General features: G+C 36.5%; 1 protein-coding gene across 7 annotated transcripts in view; it reads left to right on the forward strand.

Annotated features, from left to right (window-relative positions):
- The first annotated feature begins 729 nt into the window (after positions 1-729).
- gsr (glutathione reductase) overlaps positions 730-16624 on the forward strand; it is a 113144-nt gene continuing 97249 nt past the window's right edge. For 5 of the 7 annotated variants that reach the window (XM_066650107.1, XM_066650108.1, XM_066650110.1 and 2 more), the window contains exon 1: positions 730-967. In XM_066650107.1, the coding sequence (XP_066506204.1) occupies positions 740-967 (228 nt within the window). In that variant the 5' untranslated portion in view covers positions 730-739. The remainder of the gene's footprint in view (positions 968-16624) is intronic. The other 2 variants (XM_066650113.1, XM_066650111.1) reach the window with 2 other exon arrangements.

Genomic DNA, 16624 nt, shown 5'->3' on the forward strand with positions numbered 1-16624 from the left:
GATTCCAGGTAGGCTCTGGACCCCCCGCGACCCTAAAATTGGATAAGCGGTTACAGATAATGGATGGATGGATGTATAAGTTTCATGGTTATAACAGTAATGTAGCCAGAATTAAGATGGGGTGCCTTTTCAGGCAGGTGGACTGCCTTAAAAAGTACCCCATCATAACTCTCTTTCTGTACACACAAATATAATATAATACCTGTATAAGTTTCATGGCAAAAACAGAAATGTAGCCAGAATTAAAATTGTGTACATTTCTTTCTAATTCAACTATTAATATTGCAGTTATGTTCAGGCAGTGGCAGCATGTGTACATTTTCATGGATATAACATTTTAGCAAGTACAGTAATTAAGTGGTAATTTTATTTACACTTCGCTGCTTTTTTCCTATATTTCTATTCATCGATCCACCAGTACTGCAGATGGAAACACGCATTCTATTAAATACGCATTTCAGACGAACTGGGATATATCTAGCAGAGGTACACATGTGCTAGCACATATGCTAAGATGTATATGCGCTTCCAGGGTTTCAATTATGGGAATGTTATATGAAACATCGGAATTGCTTACATTTCCAATTCGCTTTTACAGGGAATTCACATGACCTTGGTTTCAATTTACAATGACTAAGCACCAGCTTTCATATGTTGTTTTCCTCCCAATGACTGTAGAAAACTGCCATTGGTCCCACCCATTAGTCTCACTACATCCGGCGTTGTGGACTTCCTGGTTATGGAGATTTTGGTACATTTAACTCGGGTGCGGACGTCTTTTCTTACATTTCGCTTGTCGACAAACCCCTTCCTGGTTCTTTATCGGAACATGGCGGTAAATTCTGTCACTCGTTTCGATTTTCTGGTGATTGGAGGTGGATCCGGAGGATTAGCAGGTGCACGAAGGGCGGCCGAGCTTGGTGCTACATCTGCTGTGATAGAAAGTCACAAACTTGGAGGTACCTGCGTGAGTAAAACTATTCGTTGTTATAGTTATGCTCAAATGTGAACTTTCTATAAAACAATTATTTTAATATCGATAATAGAGGTGATTTTTGTTATGAATTTTGCCGGACGGTCACGCATTGTACCATTAAAATGAACAAGAGCAGCTTTATGCCAATATGTGAAAAAATACACTCCGGTAAAGTTGGTTTCATATTCGCATATTCAGATTTCTTTCTTCAATAGCTCTCAAACGGTGCATGGAAATGACTTAATACTTGCAAAGTATTGTTTTTGGGATCCAAGACAAGCAACTACAACTCCCTTTATGTCAGAATTGTTTGCCATTTAAAAAACACGAAATATATTGTTTTCTATGGGCTGCCGCCATCTCCGCGAGAGCTAAGGGACCGTTTATAAACTACACTACACAGTAAAAACGAAGGTGACGAACCTCACACATGATGTATGCTACATCTCCTACCTTGATAAATTTAACCATTACTGGCCCGTGGTGATACATTTTTCATTACAGATTTCAATAGATTTTGAACCTTTGATGATATTGTTTCAAAACAAGTTTTATTTGATCAAGTGCCACCCACATGACGTACTACACCTGTTATTTTGGTAAATTTAACCCTTACTGGCCCATGGTGATACATTTTTCATTATACATTTCAATAGCTTTTGAACCTTTTATGATATTGTTTCAAAACAAGTTGTATTTGATAAAATGCCACCCACATGACGTACTACACCTCTTATTTTGGTAAATTTAACCCTTACTGGCCCGTGGTGATACATTTTTCATTATAAATTTCAATAGCTTTTGAACCTTTGATGATATTGTTTCAAAACAAGTTGTATTTGATAAAATGCCACCCACATGACGTACTACACCTGTTATTTTGGTAAATTTAACCCTTACTGGCCCGTGGTGATACATTTTTCATTATAAATTTCAATAGCTTTTGAGCCTTTTATGATATTGTTTCAAAACAAGTTTTATTTGATCAAGTGCCACCCACATGACGTACTACACCTGTTATTTTGGTAAATTTAACCCTTACTGGCCCGTGGTGATACATTTTTCATTATAAATTTCAATAGCTTTTGAACCTTTTATGATATTGTTTCAAAACAAGTTTTATTTGATCAAGTGCCACCCACATGACGTACTACACCTGTTATTTTGGTAAATTTAACCCTTACTGGCCCATGGTGATACATTTTTCATTATACATTTCAATAGCTTTTGAACCTTTTATGATATTGTTTCAAAACAAGTTGTATTTGATAAAATGCCACCCACATGACGTACTACACCTCTTATTTTGGTAAATTTAACCCTTACTGGCCCGTGGTGATACATTTTTCATTATAAATTTCAATAGCTTTTGAACCTTTGATGATATTGTTTCAAAACAAGTTGTATTTGATAAAATGCCACCCACATGACATACTACACCTGTTATTTTGGTAAATTTAACCCTTACTGGCCCGTGGTGATACATTTTTCATTATAAATTTCAATAGCTTTTGAGCCTTTTATGATATTGTTTCAAAACAAGTTTTATTTGATCAAGTGCCACCCACATGACGTACTACACCTGTTATTTTGGTAAATTTAACCCTTACTGGCCCGTGGTGATACATTTTTCATTATAAATTTCAATAGCTTTTGAACCTTTTATGATATTGTTTCAAAACAAGTTTTATTTGATCAAGTGCCACCCACATGACGTACTACACCTGTTATTTTGGTAAATTTAACCCTTACTGGCCCATGGTGATACATTTTTCATTATACATTTCAATAGCTTTTGAACCTTTTATGATATTGTTTCAAAACAAGTTGTATTTGATAAAATGCCACCCACATGACGTACTACACCTGTTATTTTGGTAAATTTAACCCTTACTGGCCCGTGGTGATACATTTTTCATTATAAATTTCAATAGCTTTTGAGCCTTTGATGATATTGTTTCAAAACAAGTTGTATTTGATAAAATGCCACCCACATGACGTACTACACCTGTTATTTTGGTAAATTTAACCCTTACTGGCCCGTGGTGATACATTTTTCATTATAAATTTCAATAGCTTTTGAGCCTTTTATGATATTGTTTCAAAACAAGTTTTATTTGATCAAGTGCCACCCACATGACATACTACACCTTTTATTTTGGTCAATTTAACCATTGCTGGGCAGTGGTGATGGGTTTTTGAAAATAAATTTCAATAGCTTTTTAACCTTTTATGATATTGTTTCTAAACAAGTTTTATTTGAACAGGTGCCACCCACATGACATACTACACCTCTTATTTTGGTCAATTTAACAATTAATGGCCCATGATGATGCATTTTTGAGAATACATTTCAATAGCTTTTGAATGTTTATTGAAATTGCTCAGAAAGAACATGTAGCTGTTTGAATGAAGTAATGGTGGGGTAGGCAATAATTTGAGCAGCTTTTTTAACAGGTTTTAAAATATTTTTATTGACCAACTGTCAATATTTTGCAGAATGTAAGTATATACACACAAAACAACAGCAATAGTTATAATCCAAAAAAATTACTTTCAATGTAAAAATTAAGTTGTCTGACTCATGAGAGACATAACTTTTGCCAGAGGTGTACATACAGTAGGTGTATGCAAAATGTTGGTGTTTCCACAGGATTCATTTAAAGAAAGCTGGAGCTGACATTCCCAGAAACAGAGACTACCTTATGTAATGCATAACATGATATGTGTTGCTACTTGTCTTGGACAATGTCCTAGATCCACAATGGCCCTTTACAGACAAACTGTCTCTGTTTCTGGTTGGTCAATAAAAATATTTTAAAACCTGTTAAAAAAGCTGCTCAAATTATTGCCTACCCCACCATTACTTCATTCAAACAACTACATGTTCTTTCTGAGCAATTTCATTAAACATTCAAAAGCTATTGAAATTTATTCTCAAAATTCATCATCATGGGCCAGTAATTGTTAAATTGACCAAAATAAGAGGTGTAGTATGTCATGTGGGTTGCACTTTATCAAATACAACTTGTTTAGAAACAATATCATCAAAGGTTCAAAAGCTATTGAAATTTATAATGAAAAATGTATCACCACGAGCCAGTAATGGTTAAATTGACCAAAATAAGAGGTGTAGTATGTCATATGGGTGGCACTTGATCAAATACAATTTGTTTTGAAACAATATCATCAAAGGTTCAAAAGCTATAGAAATTTGTAATGAAAAATGTATCACCACGGGCCAGTAATGGTTAAATTTATCAAGGTAAGAGATGTAGTATACATCATGTGTGAGGTTCGTCATCTTCATTTTTACTGTGTAGTGTAGTTTGTAAACGGTCCCTTAGCTCTCGCGGAGATGGCGGCAGCCCATAGAAAACAATATATTTCGTGTTTTTTAAATGGCAAACATTTCTGACATAAACTGAGTTGTAGTTGCTTGTCTTGGATCCCAAAAACAATACTTTGCAAGTATTAAGTCATTTGCATGCACCGTTTGAGAATTATTGAAAAAAGAAATCTGAATATGCGAATATGAAACCAACTTTACCATAAATTTATGTCCTCACGTCAGAATCATGGGGAATGCAGTCAGTTATATTTTATTCCTTTTATCTGAGTAGTTCCACTTTTCAAACCTTAAAAAGAACTGAAAGTGCTATAATAATATGGAACATTGCTGGCTTGTTAGTCATAGCCAATCAACGGGGAAAAATGAAAGACAACCCTTATGGTTTAGTTTATTAGCAATAGCTAGCTAACTTGCTAGTTTTCTAGATCTTGCAGTATTCTCGTTACTGTGCATTGCACATCGCTGTGTCTGATGCACTTTTTATCAGTGCAACACACAGACAGACACACACACGTCACCAACATGTCAGTGTCACTGCGGCACTGAGAATGATCCGCTTCATTGAAGAAAAAGGTAAAAGTGTGCTAACAAAGTATGCAAAGCAACAAATGGACTACAGTATGATTGTAGAACTACTATCTACTAAAGTACTATGCTCAAGATGAGGCTGTTATCTTCATTATTTATTTATCTCTTTTAAAACAACACTAATTACACACGGTATCCATTTAAAACACACAAACCAAGTGTACATCTTATGACTAAAACGTCTACCTACACTAGCAATAAGCTAATGGTTTCATACTCCAGATTAAAACATAAAACTGGCAGAATTCACACAACTCAGTCTGCCTCATTTTCTGTAAAACAAACAAACCATGGTGTTTTTACCTTTGAATCATATCACGATTCACCTTTTTATAAAACACTGAAACACATTTCAGCCATCAGCTATCCCTTACTTTCTTCATGTAAAATACATGAACTATGGGATTTTCACCTTTAACTTGTACATGGACTCATACTTTTTTTCGGAAATTACTTGCTTATGCGTTTAGGAGACAATTTGCCAACTCTCAACCTGTCTTGTTTTTTGGCTTCTAAACTGCCTTCATCTTTCACATACATCACCAGTATTTCCTCTCATTTTATTTTGTCTCTGGTCATGGAGATTTTTAGGACACTGAGGCATTTTAGGTCCTGTAGAATCTAATGTTATCTCTGTTCACTTGGTCATGGCTTCAGCATGATATATACTGAAATACTTGCATTTCTGTATTAACTGCTTCCTGATGGTCTCCTTTCATCTTATGTTTATGCTTGGTAATGTAGGATAAAGCATTCACAATGCTGTTTTGAATAAAAACTTATATGTAAGTAATGGAATGTAAAAAATGAACATGCATATTAAAATATAGGTTATTATAAATATTTCCTTTTAAATGTAGCTACATAAAAAAAATAATAATAATAAAACACGTTCAAAGTATGTATGAAAATGGACCTTCAAAACGAAAATCTGTTCTGAGGGTGGCAGTTGTGGCTTGACCTACACTTAAAGGCTCTTAAGAGCCATGCATCACTATTAAAGTAATGATTACATTTACACATACATTATATCCATTCCCCCAACTTCAACACATATACCACATATACAGTGGTATGAAAAGAATTTGGGCACACGTGATAATTTTCAGGATTTTCCTTTATAAATCATTGGTTGTTCGGATTCGGGTCAGCAATTTAAGTTAATATATCATATAGCAGATGAACACAGTGATATTAGAGAAGTGAAATAAATTTTATAGGATTTACAGAAAGTGTGCAATAATTATTTAAACAAAATTAGGGAGGTGCGTAAATTTGGGCACCCATGTCTTTTTATTGGTTTGAATACCTTTAGCACTAATAATTGGAACATAATCCACTGTACACATTAAATCCACCTACTGTAATTCAGAACCTCATTTTGTAATATTAATAAACTGAAATTACAAACCTAAACAACAAATTGTTTAATTATTTTTGGTTAACTAAAATCCCCACTGTAATTTTGGTATAATGTAATTTATTAATAAGTCTACTTAAACCTTTTAAAAGCAAAAAGCATTAACTCTTTCAGTTAAAAAACAAAAAATATTGTAATAAACAAAACATATTTAATATACTTTACAGTTAAGCTTTTATTTATTTAATTATTTATTACACTTATATATTGCCTTTCTAGAAACCCAAGGGGGTCATTAGCAGCATTTTGGCTTTTCAACTTTTTTTCTTTGCTGCTTTTAATCCTTTTCCCCATCTTGTACTTGCCCTCATTGTAGAGAATTCTTTTCACACTCCTGAATGCTGCTTCCTTTTCCCTACTATGCAGCTTAAGTTCAGCTAAAAACCGTGGTTTATTGTTGCTTTACTTCACCCATGTTGTAGCAGAAATGCAGCTGTCCTCACAGAAACTGATGTATGACATCACTGTATCTGTATAAACTGTACTCTTTGCTGTTGTGACAATAGGCTTGTTTGTTTTGAGTCTCTGCTTGTATTTTGGGATGAGGTGTATGGAATGAACTTTTTGTCAAAAGATTTACAAAAGCTAAAATAAATCTGCAAGCAAAATTTTGAGAATCAAGAGCAGAAAGTAAATATTTTATGAATGCTAAACAGAAATAATATATCAAAAGTACGTTTTTAAAATATACTTGGCTACCTTTTTGCTCTGCAGTTATTTGATACTGATATTTGTTTGTATTTTGCCAGTCTTCTATTTCATGTATTTTTTTTTCTTCCCCATCAGTTATTGTTTTATTTTGTTTTATTAGTTTTATTTTGCTTCTGAATTCTGAGATAATTTCACATGTGGGAGGGCCTTAGAGGAAGGCGTTCACCTTGAATTTCCATTGCTCACTGATGGGTGACCTAAAACAGTCTCTGGAACCTAGCCACGCCCTCCCTGCCAGCTTTCATGCCTTTTCAATTATGAAGGAATGATATGGAAGCAACTTGTTTCCATTCGAGCTATATAACTAGAAATAATTTTTCAAAAGATTTAATTCAGATGTAGCATATTTTATTGGTGAGAAAGAAACAACAGTCAGTGACTTTACAAAGACTTTTGTTTATATCTAGGTATTGTTTGATGTTTCAGTACGTTTTGGATTTCTGGTTGGCTTCTCCTTGATGGAGAGTCCGGGAAGTTTGGTATTTATAATTTGGTTAGTGTATTCAGAGTTGTGCTTGTCTTTAATTCCTGCCAGCTAACATTTTTTGTATTTGTAAAGTTGTGTTTTGATGCTCATAGAGGGTTTTATTTTTATCACATTACTGTTCTTTTTTGATCTTTGTCAGCAAGATTAAGGGGGCCTTCAAGAATAGAATGTGCCTATATAATGACAAGTTATAAGTTTTTATCCTGGAATGTCCGTGGTTTGAATTCACAGTTGAAAATTCTTGGAATTTCTACGATATAACACAGTAGATATTGCTCTTATTCAAGAGACCCACTTGAAACAGTCAGATGTACATAGACTGCAAAATAGGCATTATAAGTTAGCTGCAATTTCTTCTGCTATAAACAAAACAAAGGGAGTTGCTATTTTAAGTAGTAGGAAATTAAGATTAAATTTACTTGAATTTGTTGCGGATACATTTGGGAGTTATTGTTTTATAGTCTGCTCATATTTGTTTTTTCTTTTTTGGTTTATTCTCCAAACTGTTTAGATACATCTTTCTTTGAGTCTCTTAAAAGTGTAGTTCTACACTGTTTGGATTGTATGCTATTGTTGGGAGGGGATTATAATAGTGTCTTAGACGTAAACTTGGATAAGACACGTGTAACACCTGCCGTAAGTGTGTACCCAATACTTCCTTGACTTGAAAAGCTTTTTGACTGATGTTAATGTGGTGGACACTTGGCGTATAAATAATCCTAACACCAGATATTATACTCCTTCCGTATCGCATTCCACAATCGATTATATTTTTACTTCATCTGGAGCACTTCAGCATATACCCGATACCTCTATCCTCTCTTTGCTAATCTCAGATCATTCACCTATAACATTATCTCTCAATTTGGTTTGTACTTCTAGCCCCATAGAAAAGGTGGCGTTTCAATATCTTTCTTCTTCAAAATTCTGTTTTTTTTTTTAATTATATAAAAATGTAAGTAAAGACTTTTTTTGAAATTGATAACCACAGATTCTTTGGAAAGCCACAAAGTGTCATATAAAGTCATTCTATTTCTTAAGCTTCCCCTTTATCTAAAATACGTTCAGCTAAAATTAACAAACTGGAATCTGACAACAGTCAGTTGGAAATCTGTAAGAAATTAAATTATCAGGAGGATAGAAGCAAGTTAAAATTGGAGTATAAAGCTTTAACCTCCCAGCAGGCTGATTTTTTTTTACTTTTTAAAACAAGGCAGAATTATTATGAATATTTGAACAAGCCTAGTAGATTACTTGCACTGAATTTAAAACATTCAGAACAGTTTGCTTCCATTGTTGTTGTACAACAGTCAGTGAGGATGTTTACAAAACCAGAAGGGATTAGTGAATTTTTTTTGGAAATTCTATATGCAATTGTACAAATCAGAAGAGTTGGATAATTTCTCTGACGGGGCTTGGATTTGCCCTCATTGCATCCTGCTCATTCCGAAAGCTTGGATGCCCCAATTTCATTGGAAGAATAGAAGGCTGCAGTGATCTCTTTACATAAAGGGAAATCACCTTGTTTAGATGGTATTCCATAAATTTAGATTCCATAAATTATGCTTTAGAATCTGGTTCATTTCATAAGAATCAAAATATAGCTTTGATCTTGCTGCTCCTTAAAAAGGGTAAAGATTAGAAAGGGAAGGTTATAGACCAATTTCATTAATCAGCTCTGATTTAAAAATATATGCTAAGGTTATGTCCATCAGACTTAACTCTGTAATTACCATGGTGGTGCATCGTGATCAGACAGGTTTCATCCTGGGCAGATTAGCTGCAGATAATTTACATAGGCTGACTCAAATTTTAGATCAGTTTCATAATACACAAATCCCTTGTGGTGTCCTTTCAATGAATGCATATAAGGCATTTGATTGCCTTGAATGGATGTATTTATGGGCACGATTCAGCTTTGGTACACAGTTTATCCATATGATTCAAATTTTATATGTTAATGCATCTGCTAAGATACACACAGGGCCCTTGATCTCAGGATCATTTCCAGTGGGAAGGGGAAGTAGATAAGGTTGCCCTCTTTCTCCTGGTTTGTTTGCTCTTTCGTTAGAACACTTGGCACAGGCTATATGGCAAAGTAACATCATTGCTCCGATTTTAATTAAAAATTCCTATCATGTCATATATGTGGACAACATTCTACTTTATATTTCCAATCTTGAACAATCCCTCCCATTGGTACTTGCCTAGTTTGGTTCCTATTCAGGATATAAAATTAATTGGACTAAGTCTACACTGATGCCTTTGAATATTGAATTAGCGTCACTTTCTCTTCTGAGTACACCTCCTATTCAGGTTTCGCCTCAGGGTTTTAAATATTTGGGAATTCAAATGTTTCCAAAAATTAACTGGGAAAATTTAGAGATGATTTTAGGCGTTGGAAATGTATATACTGTTCTCTTAATGATAGAGTCTCGGTAGTTAAGATGCATATTCTTCATTTTTGTTTTCTATGATTCTTCTTTCTCCTCCAGCATTGTTTTTTTTTTTTAAAGAACTGGAAAGGGAATGTAGACAATTTATTTGGAATGACAGAAAACCTAGGATTCGGCTTTCTATTCTACAGCAACCTAAATCATTGGGTGGATTAACTTTTGCTCATTTAAACACTGGTGAACAGTAATACTAAACAAATAAATATGGACTATTAATATAGGGCGAAAAATTCATACAGTATAACTTCAAGCAATATCACTAGTGGGTGGGGGAGGCACTTCAATAAAGAGCGTCTCAAATAACAGTTATTTAATGAGGCTCCTGATGGACTTGATGGCTTTATCGGGTGAAACAATATCGCAATGCCTACCATTGTGTGTAAAATTGCACAAAGGTGAGCAGGGAGTTTACAGCAGTTTACAGGTCTTATTAAAACTGCTCTAGCCTTTGCTGTTTTAGCTGTGAAATCCAGAAACTCAGAAAGTACCTTACTGCAAACTGTAACACATTTTTTGGCGCCTGGTGTTTTTGAGGATGTCAATCTTCATACAAACCGGATTCTAAAAAAGTTCGGACACTAAACAAATTGTGAATAAAAACTGAATGCAATGATGTGGAGGTGCCAACATCTAATATTTTATTCAGAATAGAGCACAAATCACAGATCAAAAGTTTAAACTGAGAGAATGTATCATTTTAAGGGAAAAATATGTTGTTTTAAAATTTCAAGTCAACAAATCCCAAAAAAGTTGGGACAAGGCCACTTTTTACCAGTGTGGCATCCCCCTTCTTACAACACTCAACAGACGTCTGGGGACAGAGGAGACCAGTTTCTCAACTTTAGAAATAGGAATGCTCTCCCATTCCTGTCTAATACAGGCTAAGTGTTCAATCGTCTTGGGCCTTCTTTGTCGCACCTTCCTCTTTATGATGCGCCAAATGTTGTCTATTGGTGAAAGATCTGGACTGCAGGCTGGCCATTTCAGTACCCGGATCCTTCTCCTACGTAGCCATGATGTGATTGCTGCAGAATGTGGTCTGGCATTATCTTGTTGAAAAATGCAGGGTCTTCCCTGAAAGAGATGACATCTAGATTGGAGCATATGTTGTTCTAGAACCTGAACATAGTTCTCTGCATTAATAGTGCCTTTCCAGCAATGCAAGCTTCCCATGCCACAAGCACTCATGCAACCCCATACCATCAGTGATGCAGGCTTCTGAACGGAGCGTTGATAACAACTTGGGTTATCCTTGTCCTCTCTGGTCCGGATGACATGGCGTCTCAGTGTTCCATAAAGAACTTCAAATCGGGACTCATCTGACCACAGAACAGTCTACCTTTTTGCCACACTCCATTTTAAAAGACCCCTGGCCCAGTGCAAACGTCTGAGCTTGTGGAGCTTGCTTAGAAATGGCTTCCTCTTTGCACTGTAGAGTTTCAGCTGGTAACGGCGGATGACATGGTGGATTGTGTTCACGGACAATGCTTTCTGGAAGTATTCCTGAGCCCATTCTGTTATTTCCTTGACAGTGGCATTCCTGTTTGAGGTGCAGTGATATTTAAGGGCCTGGAGATCACGAGCATCCAGTAGAGTTTTACGGCCTTGACCCTTACGCACAGCAATTGTTCCAGATTCTCTGAATCTTTTGATGATGTTATGCATGGTTGATGATGATAACTTAAAAGTCTTTGCTATCTTTCTTCACAACAATGGTGGAATTGGTGATCCTCTTACCATCTTGGCTTCAGAGAGACACTGACACTCTGAGAAGCTCTTTTTGTACCCAGTCATGTTGTCAATTGACCTAATTAGTGTTAATTGGTCTTCCAGCTGTTCGTTATATGCTCAATTTCCTTTTTCCAGCCACTTATTGCTACTTGTCCCAACTTTTTTGGGATTTGTTGACACTGTGAAATTGTGAATCAACATATTTTTCCTTTAAAATGTTACATTTACGCAGATTAAACTTTTGATCTGTCATCTATGCTGTATTCCGAATATTTGCCATCTCCACATTATTGCATCAAGTTTTTATTCACAATTTGTTTAGTGTCCCAACTTTTTTGGAATCCGGTTTGTATTTTTGAACTCTCACAATCATGGGACGTGGTGATTCACCAGGCCTAGATTTAGGTGCAAGAGAATGGTGAAGTCTATCCACCTGTGTGCATTTATCCAGAGTGAACAAATCCTTCAAGAGCTTAGAAATCATAGCAGTAGAAATGGAAAAGGATTCGCTTTTTGGAATTCCCAGTATCCGTAGGGACAACGGAATCTGGCCTCTAAGTCTTCACATTTAGCCTCTAGCTTGTTTACCTCATTAGTGCAAAGTTCAACTTTAGCATGTAGCATGGCAGTATCATCTGTGCACATGGTTAAAAAATGTTCCATATCTGATACTGTGGTTTTCATATTAGCGAATTCTGTTTTTTATGCTGCAAAAACACGTGTCAGCTCAACTCTCATATCAGGGAGCTCGGTTCTTATTTTAGCCTTGGGGTCTTTCAGAATTGTTTGCAATTCACCAACTTGGATCTCAGTGCTGCTATGTCTAATGAGGCAACCGCCTCTGCTGGGGTGAAGCAGTACCTGCAAGGGAGGATGCAGATTGTGCTACAAGCTGGATAAGCGACTGCATCAACGTTTTGGAAGTAATAAATGAAAACTTGTTAATAAAAAAAGAATAAAATAAACTAATATTCGACTGACAAAAATAATGGTGTGTTATAGGAATGAAATATAACTTATCTCTGCCGAGACCACCGAAAGCACGTCTACTCCATGCTGCGACAAAACCAGACGTATTAGGCTGTTTTTAATGGATCAAAAGCATTAGTGCAAACAAGATATTTTGATATTGTCATCCTGGAATATGTCAGTTCAATCAAGGAGGAAAAAAAACTGATAGAATGACCTAGTCATTCAGGACAGTTAAACTTGCCAAAAAATGTTGGTGAACCTAGACCAGGCCAACTGAAGAAACCCAAGATCATAGCACTGGGTTTTAAATCCTGTACTGTGGGCAGTATGCATGATCGGTCTTAGAAACGGGTCCAAATTGAACAAAACCCTCAGGTTCACTCTCTTCTAAGTTACCCTCATCCCTCCATCCTCTGAAGTCAAGAGACACGCACACCATGGTAGTGAAACCAAGAGAGTTTCACGTTATCAAAAAAAGAGACAGTATACTTAATGCCTCATCTGATGAGTATTATTAATTATTAAATAGGTAGGCTAGGTTATGCCATCTAATGGCTTCCCCACAACAGAGATTCCAGAGTTCCAGTGCCCAAGATCGCAGAGCAAAGAGATGGTGAGCACCTAATGGGCACCTAACGCCCATACCTCATTTTTACATGGTGTCTGGCCTAAAAATGTACCATCGGGTAGGTCTGCAGAACAGCTGGTACCCATTACAGGTAATACAGCTAGGGTCATATTTCGGAATTTGGGATAATAAATTTTATTAAAGCCTGTCCTGTGTTTTGGCCACAAACTATCATCCAAGGCCCACGATGGGATACTACCACCTACAATTTAGCATGAATCCTATTCCTGTATTGATTTCACAGTCTGAAGAATTACAACTAAGTGCTGTTGCTGTAACATCATCTTCCGGGAATGGTACCTATGATATATGGAACGCTTTAGATACCAGACAGACCTTTCCTGGCTCTACCTCTCCTTCTGTTACCTACCTGGGAGATTACACAAGCTAAATTTTTATTGCATTGCTGTTGATGATTCTGAAGCCCACTATACCCCTTCTGTACCTGTTGGGACTGAAAGTAATGCTAATATTATTACACAGACGTGGCCCATTTTTCTTACTCTAAGGTTTTGCATGCAATGAAAAAGGAAAACAAGGAGAGGTAGAACTAAGAATCTGCAAAGGATATTAATAGGCGGATAGGAAAACTTTTAATTTATATAGTACCAATGCTAAAGTGTATTTACATCATAAGGGCCAAGGAGAACTTCCTTGGTGTGTGTGGTTCAGCTACGGGTAAGTCCCCCAGCTTGAAATTATATAACAAATCTTGTACAGTATGTGTTAAGGTGCATTTGGCTTGGCAGGCATGTCTGGTACAGGGGATTTCTTCAGCCAGCTGGTGTGTATAACCTGTGCTGATCCAGATGTTAGCACAGCGGTTCGGGTCACAGCAATTCATTCTCTGAACAATGCCAGATGACTGAGGATGATAAGTGAGGTGAAACTTCCAGTCAAAAGTTAGATAGGTGCACATTTTCTAAGTTACTTTAGAAATAAAACAGGGTCCCTCATCCAAATCTATTACCAAAGGTGTAATGTGTACCACAGTATTTTCTCCTTGGCTAGGATTTTATCAGTGCAGGCGTTTTCCTTAGAACTAGGAAATGCCTCTGTCCACATAGAAAACCTGCCTACAATTACTAGCAAGTACTTCAACTGACCACAAGGTGGCATGTGCGTAAAATCTGTTTGTAGACACTGAAAGTGATATTCAGGAGCAGGTAAGGCATCCTGTTTTGCTTGTTTTTTTTTTACCTTGGTAGCTTGTGACACGTTTCAGACGTGCAAAACTGTTTTCTAAACATTAGCCATCACCTGCCCTCTGTGTATTTCACATACAATGAAAACGACGCACAAGAAATAGATTTAAGAAGTTGATAATCCCCTCCGGGTCACAGATTAGGCCATCTTTATCAGGGCTACAGGCCTGAGCAGCCCAGTTAGAGCCGTTCTGTTGTGTACCCCGAGTCTGTAAGAAAAGCAGATTGATATCAGTCAGCACTAAGCAATTAGAAAACATGGAGGAAGCTTCACACATGGAAGATACCAGATATGGGCATGAGGGGGCATTAACAGCTGCCCAGCGTGCCACCTTGTCTGCTAAGGCGTTGCCAGTGGCCGTGTCAGATTCAAAGGTTCATGACTTTGACCTTTACTATAGCCAGCCTAGTTGATAGTGTACATGCAGACACTAGTCCTGTTAGCTAGTCCCAATTAGAAATGGACTTACCGTCTGAGCTGCGGAACCCCCTGTAGTGCCAAATCTTACCGAAGTCATGTGGCATGAAGGCATATTAGAAGGATCAGAGCACATGCTAGAAGACATGAAGTATCAAAAGATGAGACTGTACAAATTTCTATGCACCGGTGACCAGCAGGTCAGAGGCAGCCACAGTGCATAAGCAGAATGTCATGCCTTTGAATGACTGAATCAAAAGTTTTTGAAAGATTGGCCACAGGGCGATAACTACCACCATGATCCTTGGCGAGGATGCCCACAGCTGTGGAGCCGTTTTCAGAAACGAAAAGGTGATTTACGTTTGATTTACGCAATGGGTTTACAGGTGTATTGTAGGGTGACACAGTGGCAATAATAATGCTGTGATGCCACATCGACCCCTGAAATTCCCACAGAGCAAGCTAATGGATGAGCCAGAGACTGGACCAGAGTAACAGAGTAAGCTAATGGACAAACAAGTGTGTTTGTCCATTAGACATAAGAATAAAACCAAATAACATTGTTCCAGCAAGGTTGATATTCTGTGTATGAATGAGGTTTAACTCTTTCCAAATATCTCCTCTTGGCAGTCTGTACTATTTGAAATTCTCATCCAATACCTAGTTTTAATAATTTTTTTTAAATAGTGTGTGCTGTTGATTTAACAAATTCATGCAGTCAAGGAGAATCTGAATAAAACATTGTTCTTCACACTCACTCAAACCTATCACTTTACAGGAAAAAAAAAGTTTTATATTATTTGTTTATTTCTGTGATTATATATAAATTTATACAAGCTCCCCGCTTACTGAGAAGGCATTATTTTAAATATATATAATTATCTTACATGTCTAGGGGACACATTCCCACAATCTTTTAAATAGAACCTCAGTCTATATTCATGAACACAGAGCTGTTTTTCACCCCTCGAGATGTACCCACTATAATCTCGTCACCTGGCAGCCAAGAGGTCAACCGGCAATCACACCCACCACTGTTATTTCAAAAGACTTAATCAAGTCTTTTTCCATCCACATATGGAATAAGAACGCAAGAATTCCCTTTATTCTGGCACTGATGCAATTCATGTATACCTCTCTTTGCGTACATTTCCTCTGTTGTACAATGAGTAATTCTTTATAAATTAACGTTGTATAACTTGAGAAAATAACTTTTTAAATTCTGAGTCACTGAGTAACTCAAGATTATAAGTTTGAATATGTTGCTTCTGCCTTTGTGTTTAATGGCGATGCTCCACCATAAAATGCCCCACACCAAAAAAATCGAATCAAATGTATTAACCTACCAATTGTTAATCTTTTTATAAGATCAATGATCCTGTCTGCAATCCAAGATAGGAGAAATGTATTCTAAACCACGTTTAGAATACTGTGCCTGTGATTCCTGAGTTTTGCAAGCAGTTTGGGTGGGTTTTCTCCGGGGTGCCTTCCCATTGGCTAATGAGTTTTTGAGTGACAGCTTAGTGCCCTGGATATTTTTCTCAGCTCTGAGTGCAACAAGCGTATATATTTCGGCTTTGGGATGCTGAATGTTCCAAATATCATGCATATGACCATCTATGTTGTGTATAGCTCTGATATTTAATTAATTTCATAATATGTAAACAGATAGTTAATTTT

Source organism: Hoplias malabaricus, chromosome 17 (genome assembly GCF_029633855.1).
Source record: "Hoplias malabaricus isolate fHopMal1 chromosome 17, fHopMal1.hap1, whole genome shotgun sequence".
Taxonomy (NCBI): domain Eukaryota; kingdom Metazoa; phylum Chordata; class Actinopteri; order Characiformes; family Erythrinidae; genus Hoplias; species Hoplias malabaricus.